Source organism: Pseudonaja textilis, chromosome 1 (assembly GCF_049901715.1).
Source record: "Pseudonaja textilis isolate UNSWEBS1 chromosome 1, rPseTex1.2, whole genome shotgun sequence".
Taxonomy (NCBI): domain Eukaryota; kingdom Metazoa; phylum Chordata; class Lepidosauria; order Squamata; family Elapidae; genus Pseudonaja; species Pseudonaja textilis.
Window position 1 is genome coordinate 308,458,383 of NC_141990.1, and position 24,793 is coordinate 308,483,175.

Genomic DNA, 24,793 nt, shown 5'->3' on the forward strand with positions numbered 1-24,793 from the left:
TTTTCTATCAATTTTGGTGCTGTTTCTAGAGGGTCTTCTAAGATGAAAACCAGATCATCCGCAAATGCTTGCAGCTTAAATTCTTCCTTTTTGATTTTCATTCCTTTTATATTCTTTTCATCTCTAATATTTCTGTTTAGCACTTCCAAAGTTAACACAAACAACAAAGGTGATAGTGGGCACCCTTGACTTGTTCCTTTTCTTATATTGATAGAGTCTGTCAGTTCTCCCTCTATCATTACCTTTGCCGTTTGCTTATAGTATATAGCTTCTATTGCTTGAATAATTTTTCTAGCAAAACCCATCTGTTCCAACAGTAATAACATGAATCGCCAATTCACATTATCAAATGCCTTCTGTGCATCTAGAAATATCAGAGCCATTTATTTTTCAGGATGTGCCTCGTAGTATTCCAAGGTGTCCAAGATTACGCTCATATTATCTTTAATTTGTCTCTTTGGCAGAAATCCATTTTGATCAGGATGAATAAAATTATTTAGATATTTTTTAAGTCTTTCTGCCAATATTGAAGCGAAGATTTTATAATCTGCATTTAGTAGAGAAATAGGTCTATAGTTTTTAATTTGTAATGGATCAGCCTCCTCTTTTGGAATAAGTGTAATGTAGGCTTCTGACCATGATTTAGGTATCTTCTTCTTTAACATAACTTCACTCATAACTTCTAGCAATGGAAGATTCAACGATTCTTGTAATGTTTTATAAAATTCTGCCGGAAGTCCATCTGGTCCTGGTGCCTTTCCATTATTTTGCTTCTTGAGTGCTTCAGTTAACTCCATCATCGTTATATTGCTTTCTAACATTGTTTCAATCTCTTTAGGTATCTGAGGTAAATTAGCATTCTGTAAGTACTGTTTAACTCTTTCCTCATCAATATTCTCTTGCATATATAATTTCCCATAGAAGTCTCGAATGATTTCCTTCTTCTCTTTACTACCATAGCAACCTTGGCCTTGGTCATCTATTCATTTCAATATTTTCCTTGATTCTTTCTCCTTTCTCAATTAGTATGCTAACCATCTACCTGGTTTGTTTGCGTCTTCAAAGTAGTTCTGTTTAGCACCTCTAATTTTCTGTGCTAATTCTTCTTTTTCTATTTGACCCATTTTATGTTTAACTATATCCATTTTTAGCTTGATGTCCTTTTTCTGTGGCATTTTCTGTAGCTCTTTTTCAAATCTTTTATACTCATCCTCTAAAGCCTTAGAGGCTAATCTTTTCATAGTATTTCTTTTCCTTGTATAGTCTATTATCAAGCCTCTAACATATGCCTTCATTGTATCCCATACATTCTGAATTGATGTATCTTCTTTTTTGTTTTCTCTAAAGAAAAAAGCCAATTCTTTCTCCATCCACTGTGTGAAGCCTTCTTCCTTTAATATAGTATTATTTAACTTACATCTAGACCTTCTTTTTTGTCCTTTCCATTTAATTGTCATTGGATTGTGATCTGCCCAAGTACTTGTTTCAATATTTATTTCTTGAATATTAGTTATTAATTCTGTTGAAATCCATATCATATCTATTCTGGACCATGATAAGTGTCTATTTGAATAGAACGTGTATTGTTTAGTTTTAGCATTTCTTTCTCTCCATGTATCTTTTAAGTTTATTTCATCTACCATTTAAAAAAAAGATTTAGGGAGGGTCTTTCTATTTTGCTTTATTGTTTTCTGAGCTGTATAGTCCAATTTATTGTCTACAATTCCATTAAAATCTACCATCATAACTATATTAGCATAGTCCAGTTCAATTATTTTCATATGTAATTTTTTATAGAATTCTTCTTGTTTGTCATTCGGGGCATAGATTGCAATCAGGAGTGTTTCTGTATTATTGTCCATTATTTCCACCATTAGTATTCTTCCATCATCATCGGTATAATTTTGCTGGGATGGTCTCTTTAATATATAAAACTACTGCTCTTTTCTTACATTGGGTCAAGGAAGTAAATATTTTCCCTAGTTTTGGCTTTATCAACAATTGTTCATATTGTTTTTTAATATGTACTTCTTGTAGACAAATTATATCAAATTTTAATTTCTCTAATTTATGAAAGGTTTTCCTTCTTTTAACGGCTGAGTTAAGTCCATTTATATTAATTGGAATCAGTTTTTTTCTCTTCCATGGTTATATTTTGTAGTTAGGTTTAGCAGCTCTCATAGATCTTAGTTCACGTTGTTCTTTGGCTTCCACCTTTCCACCTACTGCACCTTCTTCTTTTTCAATCACCATTTGGCAATCCTCTTGGAATTCAATTGGTGAGATCTCTTTTTCTGCCTCTTCCTCTTTCCCTCCAAAAAATTCTGTATGAAATAATTCCGCTTTCTCAATTGAATCAATTCTATGTCTCTGTTCTTGCCATGTGAACATTAAACCTTCTGGAATCAGCCATCTATAATTCACCTCTTTTTAAAGTAGCATTTTAGTCAGGAATCGGTATTTTCTGTTCATCTCTCACTCTTCGGGGTATTTGTTTCAAGATCACAATCTCCTTGTCTTTATATCTCAATGTTTTCTCTTTTGCCACTTGCAATATTTGCGTTTTAATGGCTTTCTTTGTAAATCTAATGTGAACTTCTCTTGGTAAGCTATTTCTCAACGCATATCTTGTGAAAACTCAATAAACCTCATCTATTCCATCCATCATCTTCTCTTGGGTAATTTCCAAAGCTTCAGCCAGTATTCCGATCATTATCTCAGCTAAGTTTTGTCCTTTTTCTTCCTCTACGTTTTGGAATCTAAGATAGAATTCTGATCTATCCATCTCCCATCTCAACATACCACTTTTAACTTGTTCAACCACCATTAATCTATTATCAATATCTCCAATCTTCTTATCTCTTTGTTTATCTTCTTCAATTTTTTGGAATCTCTCATCATACTTCAACATCATTTGTTGGATGTTCTCCACTTTTTCATTGGTTTTCCCTGTTCTTTGTTCAATGTTCTCTGTTCTTTGTTCAATGTTCTCTATTTTCTTTTCAATATTCTCTGATCTTGCTTGAATATTTTGAATTCCTTGCATAACCATCTGCAGAGTCACTTTTTCTTGTTCTTTTTCTTGCTTTAACATTGTCTGTATTGAACGTTGTCCTCCAGATGGTGGAGAGGAAGAAGTAGAAGTTGAAGAACCAGTAGCTGTAAATTTCCTACTCATTTTAAGCAATTCAAAATCTTCAGGTTCTTCTAAACCTTAATCCAATTGTGAAATGACCAATTATAGTTCGAAATAAAAATAGTAGAAAAAAGAAGCCAAATAATAATGACTAAGAAAAAGGAAAGAAAAAAAAAGGGAGGACAAAATTTCTTCAGGTTCTTGTATACCTTAATCCAATCAGTAGTTAGATAAAGAAAAAGGCTTGGAAAAAAAAAGAAAGAAAAAAAAGGAAAAGGAAAAATTCTTCAGGTTCTTCAACACCTTAATTGAAGGTTTCAAATAGAAAAGAGTGCATAAAAATAAACCAGAAAGGTAGATGAAAAAACAAATATACCAGGAAAGGAGAAAAAAAGGCTATTCCCTTAAAAAAAAGGAAACATTAATACTAAGGCTTTCCCTTTAAAATAAAAAGCAAGCGTAGAGATTGGACTTCCAAAGAAAAAAAGAAAAACAAAGACAAGCTCCAACAAAGCCAAAAATCCAAATAGTTATTACAAGAAAAAAAAAAGATAAAATGAAATACAATAAAACTGGTGAGGAGGGATAGCACAACTTAGAAAAAGTAAAAAGAGCACACTGCACTTTGTTTAATTATCCAAGGCTCTTATTATAACTCTCTTCTCCAAAAACTTATCACCCTTTTTCCCCCTAGGTTTCAACGCCAGACTCCAGCTGTTGATAGAAACCCAGAAGAGCACCTGCAATAACACTCTCCCATGCTCTTCCCTCTATCTTATCAAATAGCAATGTCCTTGAAAAAAAGTCTCAGTTCTTTCTTTCTCAGCTTTGTCTGGTCACAGGGGAAATAGAATATTTTCAAGCCTCTAGTTGGCAGTGTTACAAAGTTTCTTTGCTCTCACTTTCCCCCTCCTTTTCCAAGCAAGATATAATAAGAATTAATAAAAAAAGAGAAAAAGATATTAAAAAAAAGAAATAACTAAAAGGGAGCCTCTAGCCTAAAATATTACAAAATCAAAAAGGAGAAAAAAATAGATGTAAAAGAAAAAACCAGTCCAGTTTCAAAATATAAGATTGTGTATAGAAAATCCAGCAATGAAAAAAAACAAACATTACTTTGACATTCCTGTTTAAAATCGCCGCTTAATCACTTCTGTCAAAACTTTTACAGATTCTTTCTTTTCCTTAGGGTGTCCTTTCAGATCTTAGAATAAAGAAAAAGTTCTCACCAAACCGGCACACTCTCTCTTTCTGTTCTCTTCCGTTTCGGAGCTGTCCCAATTTCAGCAGCTTTAATGGCTGCCTCTTTGCCGCTGGCAAGAAGAGCTTCTCCTGGATGTACCAGGGACTTTGCGGTATCCCTGGGATCAACAGGATGTGCTCTTCACTCTCACTGTCTCTTCGGGACGGTTTAGATCCGATAGGACCGTCCAGGAGCAAAGATATCGGCAGCGATCTCAGACCACCAAGATTGCATGCCGTATCGTCGCGACGCCAGCTCCGCCCTCGATACTTTACTGTATATTCTATTATATTCTATCTTTCCACTGCTGGTAAACTACAATGCATAATTTGACAAGTCATATATTGGAAATGAAAACTGATAGCCCCTCTATGTGCAATCTTTGTAATATTTGGGAATTGGCTCTGGACTTGACGAAAGGATAATTATTTTTCTGGCTAAATGTCTATCAGAAACAAGAGCAATAGTTATAGTGAGTACTGTATAGAGGATGGCCTTGAACAAAGGAAGAGTCCAATGCCAAGGAATTGATTACATAAATAAGGGTTGAGCTGCGGCCAAGAAGTAATTTGAGGAATCATCTCAAGAAGTCCTCCTGAAGACAGCAGGGAGGAAAGGAAACACACCAGACTTGCAAGATTCTTTTACTATAGCTGTTCTAATAAAAGTAGCTTTAGATCTAAAAAGTGTCTCTTTCCTAGTCTACCTCATATGGCAGGTATCAATCTTCGTCAGCTTTATGAGGTAGACCAATGAGGAAACCTGACCAGTTGAACGTATTCTTTATTTAACTCTTCATTTTAAGGTTACATTAACAGAATCTTGCAAATTTGCAAGTACTTTTCTCCCTCCGTCCCCTTCATAGTCCCAAAACTAGGGAAGGTCTCTTCTGAGCTTGTTGCCCTGCCCCCATATTCCTATTGTGGACTAAGTGGCCTTGATTGCTCCCTTGGTCTTGTCTCATTGTTGCACCTCTCAAGGTCATTCCTACATAGGCACGCAAGTGCTGAATGGAATGAATTAGCAATTTAGGCTGTCAGGACTGTGTTAGATACAGATCAGTTGGAAAGGACCTTGTAGGTCATCTAGTCCAACCCCACCCCACCATTTCTGACAGATGGCAGTCCAATTTCTTCTTGAAAACCTCCAGTGATGAAGCTCCCACAACTTCCGAAGGCAAGCTATTCTACTGATCAATTGTTTTCACTGTCAGAAAGTTTCTCCTTATTTCCAGGTTGAATCTCTCCTTGTTCAGTTTCCATCCACTATTCCTTGTTAGGCCTTCAGATGCTTTGGAAAATAGCTTGATCCCCTTCCTCTCTGTGGCAGCCCCTCAAATATTGGGACACTGCTATCATGTCTTCCTGTGTCTAGCATTTGTGGATTGTCTAGCGTTTGTAGATTTTCCTGGCATTGTATGCCACATGCTAAATAGGTAAATAAATTCCCACATATCATTACAATATTGCAAGTCTGAAGGTGTTTCCCTTCCTCTTTAATCTTTACATGGATTAAGAGGTAGGACATGCACTGCAAAGATGGTTTTCATGAATCACTTTCTTTGCCTGGCTTCAAACCTCTTTTGTTTGATCGTTGCTCTCTGGTAATGGATCTCTGCTCTTTCCTTCAAGACCACCCTCTATACCTACTAGAAGGGTAGATGTTCTGTTCCCCTCCCCCCAAAATATTGGGGCTTGTTGGCAATCTGTGTTTATAATTAGCTTTGCTCTTGACTGTCCATCCTCCCAGTTACTGTATTTTCTTGGTATCTGCTGCTTCTCCAAACCACTGTTGGAAAAGGAGTACAGACAATCTTAATACTTTTAGTCAACTAACTCTGTTAAAAGAACTTCTGGGTTTGATTTTGTTCTGCTTAAATAGCCCATGTGTAACAAATTTTTGCCCGCTGGCCACTTTTGAGCCTCTAAACAAGCCATTACCCTCTCACAAAAGCTCAATTTTGCAATCTATGACCACTGAAAAATGGCTGCAAAAAGGCTCCCATGCTATGTTTTTGGTACTAGAACAGAAGTGGTATTCTGCGGGTTCTGACCAATTCTGGTAGCGGAAATTTTGAGTAGTTTGGAGAACTGGCAAATACCACCTCTGACTATTCTCCCATCTATTCTCTGCCTCCCAAGTCCCAGCTGATCGGCTGGGTCTTCTTTTGTTGCCCTACACAGGCGAACGGAGCTGGAAAGCAGGTTAGTGGGGTGGGGAATGAGGATTTTGCAGTAAACTTCCCCCAGGAGTGGGGAGGGAATGGAGATTTTATAATATCCTTCCCCTGCCATACCCACCAAGCCACGCCTACCAAGCCACACCATGCCCACCAAGTCACGCCCACAGAACCGGTAGTAAAAAATTTTTGAATCCCACCACTGTACTAGAGCCAATAAAGACTTTTTAACAGAAAGAGAAGGAATGGCGCCTTCACTGCAGGGTGGCTTCCTCCTTAACAATTGCTTTCATTTTTTTTTAGTTTTTGCAACTGCAAAATTCACACATGTATTACAAATATGATGGGAAGGGCACTGGCAGATTTATTTTTCTTCTGTAGGAAAAAGGAGATTTTTTTTGGTAACTCCAAGGATCATGAAGAGAGGCACTTTTTAAATGCTCTTTCAACTTTTCAAAAACTCTTAAATACTTCTGGAAGAGAATTTGACTAATATGGCTTATTTTCATCATTCTGAGATTGTAGCATTAAAGACAGATAAAGGCTTGCTTGAAAGTGATGTCTAAGGGACTGGGGTGAAAATGGAAGATTGCCATGATGAATTGCCCTGTTCCAGGTTGAAAATGCCAAACTGAATTAATATTCATTTATATGTGAGCTGAATGGATTTTCGGGCTGTAAAAAAAGTGGATGAGCACTTGATGGCAGCAAAGAGAAAGAAAACACAAGGCCCCTTGCTGTCATTTAGATTTTGTTGCTCACATATGGTAATTCACCCACCCCTTAATCCCAAAAATACAGGCAGCAATGGATTAGAGAAAATTGATTTAGGCCTCTACCAGTGATGTGGTGAGTAAAAACCACAGAGATACTTTAGAGCTCATGCAGAACGTCTCTCTTTAATGGAAATCTGATCAGCAAAATCATTCTACGAAATTACAATTAGCTGAGTAGCCAAGATATTTAGTGTAATACTGGTTCTTTCTGTGTATACATCTTTTCATTGCAGATATTAGCACATTCTCTGTGTGAACAGATGGTTGCTGCCACCACAAAGCTAAAATAAAATGAAATAACAGACGAAGCAATTAAATGGTAGAAAAGGCAGTATTTACAAGCTTATCCTACTAATAAATTCAGTGATACTAACAATAAAGATCTACATATTTATAAGAATAGTTGGGAATTCTATTGGCAGTTTTAAGGAAATCCTTCAGTTGCTCAACTCAGAGAGCACATTAAATTGTATAAATACATGAAAACCTGAACCTATGTTTAAGTTTGAAGTGTTACCAAATATATTTTAAAGCTTGTATTTTTTTAAAAAAATCTTAGTATCTTTCTTCTCATATCAACTATTTGCAAACTTATTCTTGGCTCCCTCATCATGTGCCTCTAATTTTAGTTATAAGACACCTTAATAATGGTATTTATGTCCTCATGATAGTTAAATCATCACCAGTCTCTTGCAGAGGCAGTTCAAATCTCTTCTTCTATTGTTAAAATGGGGTTTCCCCAGATGTTGATACTCTGAGATGATCTTCATTTAGAGGAGGAAGAAGAGAAGAAGGAAGAGGATGATGAAGAAAAAAGAAATAAAGAGGATTATAGTTAATAAGTCCACTGGCCATGGAAGAGGCAGCGATAAAGCAGGCAAGAATTGTGTTGAGTTACTTGCACACTTGCTTCCTCTCCACACCCTTGAGGAATTTGGCGAATACAAAACGTTTGCAATTGTATTAATGACTCCACCTTTCTACTTGTTATGATCAACACATACACACACAAATGCCACTTTGAATTGAACCAGAATGCAGGCAATTTTAAGGTAAGATTGAACTTGTAAATTCAAGGCTAACAACAATAGTTCTTATTCAATACTGCCAACCTGGTCCAGACCTTCAGCTCATCAACCATTTACTCCAATAGAAGAGTTTTAAATCAAGTGTTATGTGTTCTACCTAATTAGTCAAGGTTACTGACACACTTTCTGATTTTAACATTTGGAATTTGGCTTATCATTCTTATGGAAACACCACAAATATAGTTCATTGCAGAAGCCATACAGACACCAACCTTCTTTTAATTGTATTTTTATTTATATTATTAAATTTATTTCCTGCCTATATCAACCACAAGGTGATTCTTATGACAACTGAGTCCAAAATTTCAACTGCTGAAACAATTGCTAAGTGAGTTTTACAGCATTTTACAATCTTTCATGGCACAGTTATTAAGTAGATATCTGCAGTTTTTCAGTTAGTAACGTATTTGTTAAGTGAAACTGGCTTCCCCATTGACTTTGCTTGTCAGAAGCTCACAAAAGGTGATCATATGACCCCGGGAAACTGCAACTGTCATAAATATGAGTCAGCTGAATTTTGATCATGTGAGAATGGAGATGCTGCAACAGTCCTGTGAAAAATAGTTCCAAGTCATTTCAGTGCCATTATAACTTTGGTCACAAAATGAATGGTTGTAAATCAAGGACTATCTATATATACTTATGAAATTATATAGTCAAACTTACCAGCATTTTTGACAAAGAGAGATTAGTAAATACAGAAACATATGCATTGGTAAGCATGTACATACAAGTACACAGAGATGTTCAATACTGCACAATGCAAATATATGGGGAATATCCCAGTTTTGTGAGTCCAATTATAGCTCACAAAAAATACTTGATTAGATAAAATGTACTTGGATAGTTGGTAGTTGGTAATTGTGAAAACCAAACTATTAACTTGATATGTTATATTATCAAAATATATTACATTAAACCATAATATATTTTATCTGGGCACATCAGGTTACTTGAACACAGCAGCTGTGCTTTCTTAATCTAGGTTTAGTGTTTTGTATGCACCCATCTCACAAGATCACTGCATCCCTGAATTGATAGTCTTGAAATAATTTAAGACTGATAAAATATTCACTCACCCTGTTTCTCTTGTTATTCTGTTCTTTAAACTCTGTTTTGGCTGATTTATTTTTATTTCTGAACTATCAAATAAAGCAAATTCCACCTTCTTCAAATTATATGTGGCAACACTAGGAAATGTGCATATGGAAAGGAGAGTTACTCAGCTGAAATTATTGTACTTCAGCTGTGTGTGCTAAAAAGGGAAAGCAAGAAATATCAAAGGACAACATTGTTTTTGAACTAAGTAATCAAGGAAGAAATACCGATTGCTGAGAAAGTCTGGCAGGCAAATTTAAAATTCCACATATTTATTTTATTTTTTATTTATTTTATTTTGTCAAACGATTATCAGATAACAGGTATAAGTATAAACATGGTTATGAATACATGAAATGGATACGAATAAGAAAAAAAAAAGAAACAATAGGACAGGGACGGTAGGCACGTTGGTGCACTTATGCACGCCACCATCAGACTTCTTAGGAAAGGGGTGAGGTCAACAGTAGACATTCTAAGGTTAAAGTTTTTAGGGTTTGGGGAAGAAACCACAGAGTCAGGTAGAATATTCCAGACATTGACCACTCTGTTTCTGAAGTCGTATTTCCTGCAATAAGTTTGTATCTATTGTGTGCTCTTGTATTGTTGTGGTTAAAGCTGAAATATTCATCGACAGGTAGGACATTGCAATATATAATTTTATATACTAAGATTGAACCGAAAGTAGCATAGTTCTAGGTTTTCTAGGTCTAAAATTTCAAGTCTGGTGGCATAAGGTATTCTGCAACGAATAGAGGAGTGGAGAACTCTTGTGAAATATTTCTGGGCTTTCTCAATTGTATTAATATAAGCTATATAATATGGGTTCCAGACTGATGAGCTGTATTCAAGTATTGGTCTAGCAAATGTTTTGTATGCACTAGTCTAGTTAGTAGAGTGATATTACCGGAGAAAAAGCTACGCAGGATTAGGTTTACAACTCTTAATGCCTTATATATGAAATATATATGAATTATACAATATATGAAATATGACATATGAAAGTCCCAACAATTTAGTTCACAGGCGGGTACAGTCAGTCACCGTGAGTTTTGGCAGAGAGAGGACAGTAATTACTAACATTGTAAAAGACCAGTTTTCTCTGGCCACAAATTTCAGTTCTGCTATTTCAGAAACACAAAATCAGTTGTCAAAAACAGTCTTTCTTATGTGTGGAGTTCCTCAGAGCTTTACCCTTTCCCTGCTCTTTTTTAACATCTACATGAGTCACGGAGTAAGATTATACGGGTGGTCAGCTATCAGCATGGTGTCCATTTATACAAGTCTACTTGAGGCTAGCCAGGTGATGTGTCAAGGTGTATTCTTACTGTGTGAAGGCTCTAGAAGGCTGGATGGGGAGAGGGGGGAGACAAGGCAAGACTGAATAGCTATGGGGTTTGGGATTTGCTTAAGACTTGGCTTCTTTGGATCTGAAAGGGCTAGAGCTTTGCAGACAGAGTTTTGCACAATGTTGTGGTCCCCGAAGACTCTCAGCTCCTACTTGACCAGCAGGTGGCAGTTGCAGCTAGGAGGGTCTTTGTAGAACTCCATTTTGTGCATCAATTGTATCCATTCCTAGACCAGGAGGCCCTGATCATTCTCACTCATGCTTTGGTCATTTTCCATAGGACTACTGCAATCTGTTCTACATGGGGCTGCTCTTGAAGATCATTCTGATGATACATCTGGTCCAGAATGTGATGTGGTGGGTAGTTACGGGCATGCCAATTCCATCTGTACCACATAACTACACTGGCTCTCAGAGACCTTCTGAATGCAATTCAAGGTGCTAGCTACCACCTATCAAGCCTTCATGGTACAGGGGCAGGTATCTGTGTGTCAAATTATCTCCAATTATCTTTCCTTGTCCCATGAGGTCTGACAAGATAGATATGTTCCAGGTGCCTTCTATTAAATGTGATCTAACAGAACCCAGGAAGTATGACTTCTCTGTTGTAGCACTTGCTCGATAGACTGCATAGAGATTCAGACGGCCCTGTTTCTGCCAGCTTTCCCTAAAGTATCAGAGATCTGACCTTGCCCTGAGATTGGGCCCAGCTAATAGGTTAGCCTGATTTTGTTGTCATGACATTGTCCACTGGGTCTTGCTTCAAATGGACAAAGTCTTTTTTTTGTGTGTTTTTACTTGTTCTTTAATCATTACATTGTTATGTTTACTGTTAGCCACCCAGAGCTGCACATTGATCAGGCAGCATATAAATAAATGTATTCAGTAACTAAATAGAGAAAAAGATTTGGAAGATTGTTGAAATCACATTTTTTCCTTAAAAATTGTAGAAGATTGCCTTTTGACTGTACTAGGTGGTACCAACCTCTATGTTAATGTATGTATGTATGTATGTATGTATGTATGTACTTATGTATGTTATTCAGCTTTGTTTGGGTATTTCCCCACCTCATTATAGTTGTGTTTTTAAAGTTGTAGCAATGTTTCGGCAGAATCTCATCTGCCATCATCAGGCTTCTGTATTGTGTTCGTCTGTGAGTCAGACTTTTACAGCACAACTATACACAACACTGTAAAAGCCTGACTCACAGACAAACACAATACAGAAGCCTGATGATGGCAGATGAGATTCTGCCGAAAGGTTGCTACAACTTTAAAAGCATAACTATAATGACGTGGGAAAATACCCAAACAAAGCTGAATAACATACATGTAAGTACCCGCAAAAACTTAACATACATACATACATACATACATATATATATCACACACATATTTCAGTGCTTAAAAAAATAATCATCCACCCGATATAGCAATTAGCACTTAGATTTATATACCGCTCCATAGTGCTTTACAGCCCTCTCTAAGCGGTTTAGAGTCAGCATATTACCCCCAAACATATCTGGTCCCCATTTTACCCACCTCAGAAGGCTGAGTCAACCTTGACCCTGGTGGGATTTGAACTGCCAAATTGCAGTCAGCCGGCAGTCAGCAGAAGTAGTTTGCAGTACTGCACTCTAACCACTGCACCACGGAGGCTCTTCTGCTCCAAATGCTGACAAGCAGTTAGCTGTTTGCAAATAATCAGCAAGGCTAAGCATCAGACAATATTAGGCAAAGAGGGGAAAAAACATGGAGAACCCTGCAAAACTGCAGAGAATTCAGACTGCCAGTTGCCAAATTGTTCTGTGACAGCTCAGCATCTTTGTACTTTCTGACAGAGACAATATAAGGATACCCAGTTAAGGCACCAGGCTGGAAACCATGAGACTGTGAGTTCTAGTCCCGCCTTAGGCATGAAAGCCATTTTGGAGGACGCTGGGCCAATCACTCATTCAACTCAACCCATCTCACAGGTTTGTTGCTGCATGGAAAGTAGGAGAAGGAAGGAGTATTAGACATGTTTGCTACCTTGAGTTACTTATACAAATATAATAAACAAGCAAACAAAATAGTGTGGAAGAAAAATCCACCAGTTTTCATGGCAATCTGTTCAACAACTTTCACAGAGGACAAAGGGGAACTGAAGTGCCAAATCAGCAATCTTTTCTTGTGTAGAAGTTAATACTGAGCAGGAAGTGCGTGCTTTGAAAATGATTTGAAAGAGGTATTTCAGAATGTGTGGAAGCCTGAATATAGCACTTCTTTAAAGCAACTTATTTTGGGGGTTTCTGTAATTTCTGTAACTTCTAGACTTTTTAGAAGCACCTTCATTCAGTGACAAAGTACCTATTTTGCAGGAAGGTCCTAGGTCTGATCTTTAGCATTTCTGGGTGGAAAAGCAATTAGTGCTCACCACACAGTAGTGAGAAATGTTCCTAAAATCCAGCCTGATTTATTTTTTTATTTTAGCTCTCCCATTATTGGTGGACTCCAACGTCCATCAGCCCCATCCGGAAGGACCAATGGTCAGGAAAGACGGGATTGAAATCCAACAATACCACAAGTGCCACAAGTGTTCTAGTCTTGCATCACACTGCATCACTAAAGAGCCACACCTCAGCTCAGTTTGAAATATCATTTCTCTTTGATGAAACAACTCCAAACTGAACATCAAAACCCAAAAATCAATTCAGGAAACTAGAGCTGTGATCTTCTCATGTTCCCATCTCCAGGTAAGTTTATTGCAGGCTCTTCCCACTCGACTCTTTGGACCAAGTGATCTGCATATGGGGTGTGTGTGTGTGTGTGTGTACATTGGTTATGTTGTGGTTACAGAAGCTACTCTAAATCCATGGTGAGGTCTATGAATATTACATTAAAAAGTAGCAGTGGTGGAAATACTATCAGCCTTTAATATTTGCTTTGGAGGCTGATCAATCCTGGAAATCAAGATTCCTGGAATTTGTTCTGTAGCAACTGAATCTGGCATTTGATTGCTTATGCTTGTGTAAGGGGATTAGGTACAGATATATTGTCTGCCTCTAAACGTGATGACCAACCATTACAAGATGATGTAAGATTATATTAGCAGAAACCCTCACAACTGACCTTCCTTTACAACTGGTGATTGTTCAGATAAAAATATTTCATAATATAGCATTTCTGATGAATTCTGTAAAGGGCAGGTCAGATTTCTTTCTAACCTGCCCTTTACAACTAGTGATGTTCAGGTCAAAATATTTCATAATATGGTATTTTTGATTAATTCTGATGAAGCTTTAGATTATTCATTGCCCGCTAACATGACTGTCAAGCAAATTTTATGTCTTTTCATATAAACTGGACTTAAAGTGGACAGCGGTGAGGGACAACTTGCAACAGGAATATGGAAAAGGCACACTTTTTGATGATCATAGCAGATCAACAACTTCTGCCATTCCTAATGGCTTAATACTAATGCCTGGAGTTGCAGCAATAATTATAATTGTTGGTCACTGCTGGCTTTGTGCTGATTTCTTATTTTCTAGCCTTTCTTTAACTGTGGAATAGAAGTATTAATTGGTCACCAACAAACATGCAGTTATGGGATGGGATAAATACACGTGATAGAAACTATTATTTCTATTATGAAATAATATTGTGTACTCAGTTCCAAAAATCTTATAGATCTAATTTTTTAAAAAGGCAGCTGCAAGATTGCAATTATTCACTCTGGTTTACTGTATATTGTCACTGTAGAACACATTGACAATGTTTGTAAACCTTCCTGAAGTTATCATTGCCCTGTGTGACTTAAAACATACCCTCTAAAGCTCAACCATCGCTCCTCTGTGGCTCTGCTCTGAAAAAAATCTGGTTAGGCAAACTATCTTTCAACATGTTTTCAACTAGTGTTTTCTTTCAGAGAAATCATTGATAAATTTGGAAAAGAATCTCAAAGGCAAAATAAACATAGCTGAAATTATTTACTTACTCTGCCCTTATTTAAAACATTTGAGTATCTTCCTTGTTTACATAATGGATTTAAGAGGGATCCACTGGAGCTATGATCTTATAAATGAACTGTGAGGATTACGATTTTCTTGGTCCTCCTTGATCTCCCAGTAGTTTTTGATTCCACCTACCATGGTGTTCTTCTGGGCCACTTTCAAGAGATTGGACTAGGAGCACTATTTTTCAGTGGTTCTCCTTCTTCAAGGATTAGTCCCAGTTGGGAAGGGAGATTTCTGCCCAGAGATCCCTACTTTGTTGATTTGCTTGGAACTCTTTACCTTCCTCCCAGATTTTGACCACAATGTAGTGCTAGCATTACAATGCTGAACTGGTGCCTGGAAGTTGCCAGGATTGAGTGGGAAGGAAGAGACTTAAATGAATCTTCCCAAGATGGAATGGCTTTAGGATTGTGGGCCAATTAATTTCAAAGAAATCTAGCATTTGATCTAGAACTAAATTATAGTCTCCTATTCAGATGATCCCCAGTTTATGGGTCCTCCTAAATACAGAGTTCCTGTTTGCTGAGCAAGGAGCAAGTATGAGTATTTGCATGGGGAGATCCTGTGTGCCAACTATGCCAATTCCAGGACTGGGGAATCTTGTCACAGACATTCATGTCTTAGTTATTTCCTGCTTGATTAATATAATGCACTCTGCAGAGCAGGAGTTCCCAATCTCTGGGCTATAGCCCACTACCAGGCCTTGAGCCAATTGGAACCCAACTGTGGAAGTGGTGGGCAAGCACGTTCCCCTTTTGTGTGAGTAGACAAGCCTGTGAGAGACGGGCGCACTCACCCACCACTCACATGAATGGAGGGCATGCACCTGCATTACCCACCACTTGCATGGAACCATCCCCTCTCCCCCCCATTTGCTGGTCCACGAAAGCAGAGAGGTTGGGGAATTCTATCATAGGGGGAAGGAATTTATTATTTTGTGAGAGCTATTATGATTTTTAGAGTTAATTACCTAGAGCAGGGGTGTCAAACTCAAGGCCTGGGAGACAGATCTGGCCCGCAGGGTGCTTAGATCTGGCCCATGAGGCTGCCCTGGAAACAGTGAAGGACCTGCCCACAGTGCCCCCCCCAAGCACCATTTTCAGCTGTGACAGCCTCCTGCAGCCCCTCTGCCAGCGAAAATGGAGCTCAGGAGGGTTGCACGTGGCCCACCCGAGCTCTGTTTTTGACTGCGATAGCCTCCTACAACCCTCTGCCAGAAAAACAGAGCAGCCCTCCTGAACTCCGTTTTCTCTGGCAGAGTGCTTGGGTCACCACAGGGCCCCCCGACACGAGTGATGTAAAGTGGCCACGCCCCCCCCCAACCCCCAAGGTCAAACAGAACCCTGATGTGGCCCTCAATGAAATCAAGTTTGGCACCCCTGATCTTTAGGGATGGGATATAGAATGAATGAATGGATGGATGGATGGAAGAATAGATGGATGAATACTGGACTATTGTTTGGGAAATTCTGTTGTTTAGTATCTGGATATTTTAATGTGTGATTCTATCTGTATGTTTCATACCAAATTGTTTTACTACATTGATCTTACTGTGTTTTTTAAATTATCACCCCATCTGACTGTATTTAGGCTCAAAAACAGGATGAAAAGTTTATTTACAAATAAATATTATATTTGACTTTTTGATTTTAATCCGACCAAAAACCAGAGCAATTCACAGGCTACTACATCTCCCAAGAGCCTCAGCCAACCTGGCTATTGGTGAAGGAAATACTGTTCAGTAAGATTTGTGCATTAGATGAAATCTGACACCCTCTAAATAGGTAATATTTAGAGCCTCAGTGGTGCAGTGCAGTACTACAGGCTACTTCTGTTGTGGCCAGTTGCCTGCAATTTGGCAGATTGAATCTCACTAGGCTCAAGGTTGACTCAGCCTTCCATTCTCCCGAGGTGGGTAAAATGAGGACCCAAATTGTTGCGGGCAAATATGCTGACTCTGTAAACTGCTTAGAGAGGGCTGCAAAGCACTATAAAATGGTATGTAAGTCTAAGTGCTACTGCTGTAATATTTCTACAGCAGCAGCCATACCTATTCTGGTATCTTTTGGAACAGGCGATTGCGGTGTGTGTGTGTGTGTGTGTGTGTGTGTGTGTTAGGATTTGTTTTAAAAAATGATGTTTTTGAGTTTATTATAGCTTCATTCACTATTTTACTAATGATTTTAAAGAAGCAGAAAATTGAACTCAGGCAGGTAGGCGGTTGGCATACAATTTTAGCACCATAATCTTGAGGGGGTTGCAAAAAAACAAACAAGTAATTTGAATCTAGGTGTTCATCTGACAGCAGATCTCTATCTGTATGTTTTCATTTTATATCTGCAAGTGAGACTGCTAACACTTCTTTAAATAAAAAGGTTAAATTTAGACTACCTGCCTTTCAAAAGCATGCATCTACAGTATACACCATGCGGATACACAATCTTCAGATTCTAAATGTATGTGTTGTATTTAAAATCTTACTTTATACATTTCCCAGCAGGGCAGAAATTCCGCAAAGCTCTTGTTGAAGAAGAGCGACGTGTTAAGCAGAGCAAGCTGTGCTCCTGGTAAGAGCAGAATGGTCTCATTGTAGCAAGTCAGGAAGTATCTTGGCCTGGGACAAGGGCTATTTGTGTTGGAACGACGTGGAGAGAACATTCAGGCCAAAGGGGGAATAAAAGGTATTACATAGCAGCTTTTTCGGTGGGAAAGGTTGCTTCATGCCAGAAGTGTAGCTGAATGGAACACTGTGCACCAAGCAGAGACTGACTGAGAAAGGAGCACCCAATGAGAAGCAGACGATGTGCGAAGGAAGCCACATCCGCTTTTGGTGGGACAGGCTCACCTGGTTGAGAACCTGCCCATTGAAAAGGCTTCACGGCACCTCTAAAAGCAAGTGCAATAGATGTGGACAGTTTTCCCCTAGTAGATTTATAAGGCTGGCTAAGTCAACACTGACTCTGAATAGCGTACTGACTAAGAAAACAGTTGTAACACTGAAAAGCAAGGACAAAAGAACAGGAATGATTACAAATGAATGGATGGAATGAAATGAAATGAAAGAAAAATAGGTGGTACTGGGTATCAGTGGAACTATGAGAAAAAAGTGATGAGTGTAAGAGAACTGCATGGAGTGTCTGGTCTTAAGGAGTTGTTGAATGTATAGAGGGAAGTGAAGGTGTAGATTGAATTATGAATGTTAGAATATGTTATTTTATTTATTTACAGTATTTACTTACATCTGATGACTCTACAAGGTTTTCTAGAGATTTACAAAATACTGAAAAGACAATGCTTAAAACAATAAAATGTCTCACCCCAATGTAGCATCCATATTTTCCTAACCAATTCCATCCTTAAAAGTTCTGCAGACAAGCTATATTTTAACCCCATTATTAAGTACCATCAAGAATGGTACCACGTGGACCTCCATGGGTAAACTCTGTACTCCTTACCGTTGGCTTTCGCAGTTTTATTTTTATTATTTTTGTTTTTCATGTTGTAAGTCACCAAGAATCTGCAGACAACTGTGGTGCAATATAAATGTGGTATATAATTTAAACAAACTGTTCCACAGAGATGGAGCATAGATTGAAAACATTATGCACTTTCCCATATGACCTCAACATCTGAAGCACGTTTAACATCTCATTTCTGGATAAACCACTTAAACAGATTGGTTTTATCTGTAGTATCGCACAAGTGACCAGTCACTGGATGACCTCTCCTTTCCCTATCACCAAACTGAACTACTCACTCCAGACAGAATGTAACTGCTTCAAAACAGGGTCTCCTACTTCTCAATTCTGCTGGAAGTTGTTGTTGTAGACTATAGTAACAAAATCTTAAAAGCCTGTCCAAGTTTCTCTCTGTTTAGTAAACAAAATCAAGGCAGGATTACTTTGAGTTCCTTTCTAATACTTGCTTCAGTTTCTGAACTGTGTACTCTTTTCTCAAGTCCTTTCATACTTTCCCCAAGGTGATGCCTAATACAAGATCTGAATCCTGACTGAATGAGGTTCAGATAACTTCATTTAGGATGGTTTGTAGTTCCTGTCCCACCATTCTGCAGACACTGTTACATGAAACTGGTTTGTTAAGTAAGAAGTATCTGTTCTTCTACAAGTAAATAGTAAAACAAATTGATTAGAAATGCAGAACTAGAGTAACAAAATATGTAATGTATTCCACAAGGAAGAAGAAAAAAGGAAAATAAGGAATGCAAAAGAACAAAAGAAGAACTATGAATTAGTTCCATTGCTTTAATTGTGGGTTTCCCACACATGGACCAAGAGGTCAAACTGATCCTTCCCACAAGCATTTTTTAATGTAGCCGCTTGCTTTAATGTGTGGAAAGTTGTTGTAACAGTTGTATGTTTTGTCTGTCTGCTTTTGCACATGCAATTCTGAACTGGCTTCTTGCCATTCTCACGTCTACGCTGTTTCATAATCAGCTATAAAGATGCAGAGGGTTAAGAGACAATGCTCACTGTCGGAAATGAGCAGCCATGCCTTGACATGCATGATGACGCCCTAACATCAGCTGGTGTTGAAGGATGTTCTGAGTCCTGTTTCAGGTGCACTTGGATGATCATGGGTTCTGTACATTAAATCTGTATGAAAATCTTTTAACACACCATGGATAAAATTGAAGCTATAATAAATCAATTGGCTGTTCTACATTACTGATTAAATTATTTTATTTTATCTCAACATTGTCCTCTTCTTAGAACTTATTCACTGCAGAGAAAACACCTATATGACAATGGAGAAGACATAACGCAGTGTATCTTAGTGTACATGCACATGTGCATGGATGGGTATTCACAGAGGTACAGAGAAGTTTTATTACACTACAGGTGGTCCTTGACTTACGATCACAGTTGGGAAGAGAATTTTTGTTGATCAGCAAGGCAACTGTTCAGTGAGTTGCACCTGATTTCACAATCATTTTTGCCGCAGTTAAGTGAATCTGATTTTCCCCATTCACTTTGCTTGCCGGAAGCTGGTAGGAAGGTCACAAATGGCAATCACGTAACTCTGGGATGCTGCAACTATTGTAAATACATGCTGGTTGCCAAACACCTGAATTTAGATCATGTGACCAACAGTTGCTAAATGAATGGTTTTAAACTGAGGATGATCTGTACTGGTTTTATTTTGCATCGCAAAACACCATTAAAATTACCACTGTAGTTATTAAATATTTCTGCCCCCTAGTTTCTTACTTTTACCTCTTCTGCATCTATAATTTCTTATTCAGTGTCGTAGTGGAGTGGATTAGAAATGAAGTGCCTGATACTGAATTCTGGAGATGGACATATCTGGTGACTTAGTGCAAAACATCAACCTTTAAAAACATTACTAACTTACTTGTGCCTGTGCCAGTCCCAATCGTGTTGATAGTTGCAGGAACAGAGGACGAGGAATAGAGAGGGAGGTGGCCATTCTCACACCCCAGGTTTTTATCTTGCCAGCTGGAGGCATTCACACATATGCCAGAGTCCCGAGAGCTCTGCCACCCATTGAGTTTATCATCCGAGTTCTGTCTTTGGTGATAGTAATGTGACTGCCCATAATCCACCGAGTCAGACCGGCCTCTGTTTTGGCTGCCAAAGATACCCGATGTGCGGTCTTCCAAGTGGTTCAACCACATGGCAAGAGCACTCCTGTCCTCCAGGGATGTGGCAGGATGGATCAAAGCATAGGACAGGAGTTGCCTGCTCTCCTCTATGTGTTGGTTATGTTCAATTGAGTGAGCCAGGATTTTGGGAAGTAGTTTCATGTACTCCACTTTTCCTTCAATATTCCCTGGCTTCAGCAAAGGCAGGTGGGTGAGCAACAGAGAAATCACTTTGTCCTTTGATTCTTGCTGCCATTGGTTAATGAATCCTGTTGGGTGGGGGGAGAGGAAGGTGGGATGGAGAGGAAAGAGAAAGAGACAGTTGTGAAATCAGGAAACAAACCTAAGAAGTAAATCCAGAGATATTAAAAGGTTATGAATAACTTTTTGACATTAATCTGATCCATAATCAAAGCATTTTATTTTCTTCTACTGCAGTGAAAATTAAGATGCAAAATAAAAACAACAATAAAGCAGGATAATATTTAGATTGCATGCAAACTTTTCAATCACAAAGAACCTCCAAGAAAATTCAAGTGTGGTTGGGGAAGACGTTATGTTTGTTCTTGTTGTTTCAAACAGGCTAGCATGCATACATATCATTCATACCCATTTGTAACTAGAATCATAATCCTACTTAGGATTCAACTTCTTTGGGTAGCTTCCTCTTATAAACATATCCTAAAATGGAACCAAGACACCAAAATGGTTAACTTTCCTACTTGAGCTCATTGTCATACCCTTGTCGGGAGTCTGATTCTGAGGGGGAGACCGAGCAGCTGACAGGGAGTGGGAGTGTGGCTCCATTGGCTGTGGAAGAAACTGGGGAAGGGCAAAGTCCGGCTGGGCAGAGCAGGGGAGAGGTAGAGCAAGGCAGAGAGAATTGAGAGACTCAGGACCAACCCCTTTTCATCCTTGGGCATGCAGGGAGGAACGGAGAAGGGAGCAATGTGAGTTGTATGGCTTATGGGGGAGGAAAGGGCCCTGATTCCCTTCATTAGCTGCAGCTGTGAACACAGTGTTTAAAAAGGGAAGCTACGCAAAGCAAAGTTGTTGGAAGCAAATCGTGAGTTATCTGTTATTGTCGAGGCTTATCTTGGTTTCTGGCGTCTTCCAACTGTGTGTGTTTTGTTGGTCTTTCAAGTCTGCAATTCCTTCTCCTGCCCTGTCAAGTTAATTACTGAAGCATGGTTTGTGTGGATTTTTATTTACAGTTTGTATGAACTTTGTTTTCGGACTGAATTTCCTCCATTTAAAGACTGTTCTTGGGAGAGTTTTTTCTTCAGTCGAAGGTAACCTGAACATTGGGGGCAAAGTTGGAGGCATTAAAGGGACTCTTCTTACTTATGTGACTGTGTTGCCTTTGTGCCACGCCCCAGGTCATCACGCTCATATTGTTATTTTGTGGAACTGATCATTTGTGGGCATTTTTTCAATCATGAGAACTTGGGATCATGGAAGTTGCTATATGGAGAAAAAGCTGTGGTATGTGCCTGGTCAAATGCAGAAGATAGGGACTGGTCATTTTATAATTGCTATGCAATATGTATTTATCTTGCTGCAAGATAAACATGTCACAGGAGGGGACAAAAAACATGTAACTTCACATCACATTGCAAATCGGTCTTCTTTAGTCCTGTTGTCTGGGAAATCCAGATGTGTTGGCACTAGATATGTGGGAGGCACCATATCTGGACTACATACATTATTTGTGCAAAGAACAGAGTACTAAAAGCACCTACCAGGTTGGCAAAAATGGCTATGCATGGCATTGTCCATTAACCTTAGGAAGGATCATAGTTCTATGGGGGAAAAGATCAGGCTCAACTGGGCACTATATAACCTTCAAAATAAAGCTTACAGTAGTTTTTGAGTTCAAGTGACAGGAATGCAGGACAGTTAAAATTTCTAATTTACCAAGAGGGGAGAGAAGGAGAAAAAGAAAACTGATTAATTTAAAATGCAAAAATATGTTTAACAGAAAAGTAAAACGTCAACCATATGATTACTCATTGCCTTATAAAAAGGTGCATTTATGCAAAGTTTTTAATTTTTGCATTATATTTCTTTATTGAATTTCTAGAAAAGGTAAGATATAAAAAACAAAAAAAGAATTAAGAAGGAAAATTAGGGAAGGGGAGGTGGAAAGGGATAAGGAAATGAAAGAAATAAAAAGAGTAACTTCCAATTTTCTTCACAAATTTAAGATACATTTTAGATGCAAAATTAAATATTACACAGTAGTTCTATAATCACAAACAATTCAAATCTCAAAATTAATATAGCAGTTCTTTCAGCTACTAGCAAAAAAGTTTCCACAAATAAACAAAGTTACACAAAGTCTTTTCTTTAACCAAACTACCTGTAGTTAACTTCACCATCTCAGCGAGTTCTATTAACTTCACCATCTATTCTTCCATTGTGGGAATTTGTAAATCTTTTCATCTGCATTTATACAAAGATTGTTTGAAAACAATCATATTCTATTATTACACCCAAACACCTCAAGCACCTGAGGCTGCTTTTCTATCTAAAGATAGCCCTATGGGGAATTCCACTCAGTCCAGACAGGAAATCGTATCTGGAAATACATTTGATTTTTTAAAAATGTGTAATTAATTGTTGGTGGCTAGCCTGATAAAGCTTGCCACTAATATTGAACTGTCAGGAAGACGTCCATTAGATAAGCAAGATATCATGGTATATTTCTAAAGTAGCAAAATGTATTTAATTATTATAAAATGCATCATTCTAAAGCATTAAAAAAATCAGTTATGAATCAAGGTATTTTGACAGTGAAGACAGCAACCCAAACTGGAATGACTTACTCTTTAGAATTCCATTGAATAATATTTACTCTTACGTCTTAAAAAACCCGAAGAAGGGTAAAAGATTGACTCAATCACCTTTTCCTTTAATGATTTGAATTAACTTTGTTGGGAATCCAATCAAATTTCCATTTCTGCTTTCTGAAGGCCATTCATGATTCTAACTGCTATGTTGAGTGAGTCCTATCTGTCTACTCATTCTTCATTGCAAATATGAAATATTGGGACTGTCTCAGGATGATATCCATCCCTATTTTGAAATCAGATGGTGCCAAGTGTGGCTCAGAGGATACAATCATATGCCTTTGCAAGGGATTCTACATTAAGTGGAGGTTTCCTGAAAGATACGTCATTATTAAAGAAAGAAAACAAAGTAGAGAAGTATGACATGAATTTCATTTCTTTGGCACATTTGTGCCTGAAGTGTCTCAACCCACATAACCCTCTCTTATCATCTGCCACCTCCAAGTAACAAATGACTCAAACCCACCAAGGCAGCTTACGTTTCAAAGATGGACATTTATACAAAGCACAACTAGCTGAGAGAGAAAGAAGAACTTTTTGTGGCTAATCAAGAACTTTACTAAAAGGTAACTTTTAGACCAGTGGTCACCAACCAGTAGGCCAGGGACCGCTGATGGTCCATGAGAAAATTTTGGGGGTCCACAGAGAAATGTCACCCCTAAAGCACCCCCCAAAGCAATTAATCCAGGCTGCGCAGGAACATAAGGCTGCGCCACCCACATGGCCCATGGGAACACAAGGCTTGTGTCACTTGCACTGTGAACAATACGAGGTAGTGAGAGGAGGGGGGAAAGGGGGGAGGGGGGGACTTGCCCCACTCACCCCATGCGCCTGGCCTGGCCACCAGGCTGCTTCTTTCCACTTCTTTCTTCTGCTTTTGGCTGCATGCAAGGAGAACAGCAGTCTTTTTTCCTCTCCCCCAAACTCCACCAGAAATGAGTCTTTGGGACTCTGCAAGGCATCCTGCTTCAAGAGGCTGCGCCAGCGTGACAAGTCTCACAAAGACTCATTTCTGGTGGAGTTTGGTGGAGAGATAAAAAGACTTCTGCTGCTTTCCTTGCATGAAGCCAAAAGTCTCTAAATAAATAATGATCTATCGGTAGGAAAACGGGGTGGGGAATTTCCCTGCAGACTTTTTTGGGGATTTTCCCAGGGTCTCTGGTCCGCTGGATTTAAAAGTCCAAAAGGTAGGCGACCCCTGCTTTAGACAATTATTGTTTATATGGAAAAGGGGAATGTTTTTGTATTACTGTTTTGGTTACGGCTCTTAGTATGTGAACACAATACTTTTCTGGATTAAATTGAAGGCAATTCCATCTAATATTTAGAAGAATGGGTAGACATCTTGTTTACCAATGCTTGCTAAGATACCAGTTCATAATGCTTTCCATCTCCTAGTCTTCATAAGGCAGCTGTGAAGTAGTCAGAAATTCCAGTTGGTCAAAAAAAATGGAA

General features: G+C 38.4%; 1 protein-coding gene across 2 annotated transcripts in view; it reads right to left on the reverse strand.

Moving 5' to 3' along the window:
• SAMD4A (sterile alpha motif domain containing 4A) overlaps positions 1–24,793 on the reverse strand; it is a 152,111-nt gene that overhangs the window by 44,362 nt on the left and 82,956 nt on the right. For both annotated transcript variants that reach the window (XM_026698717.2, XM_026698718.2), the window contains exon 3: positions 20,237–20,755. In XM_026698717.2, coding sequence (XP_026554502.1) covers positions 20,237–20,755 — 519 coding nt within the window. The remainder of the gene's footprint in view (positions 1–20,236; positions 20,756–24,793) is intronic.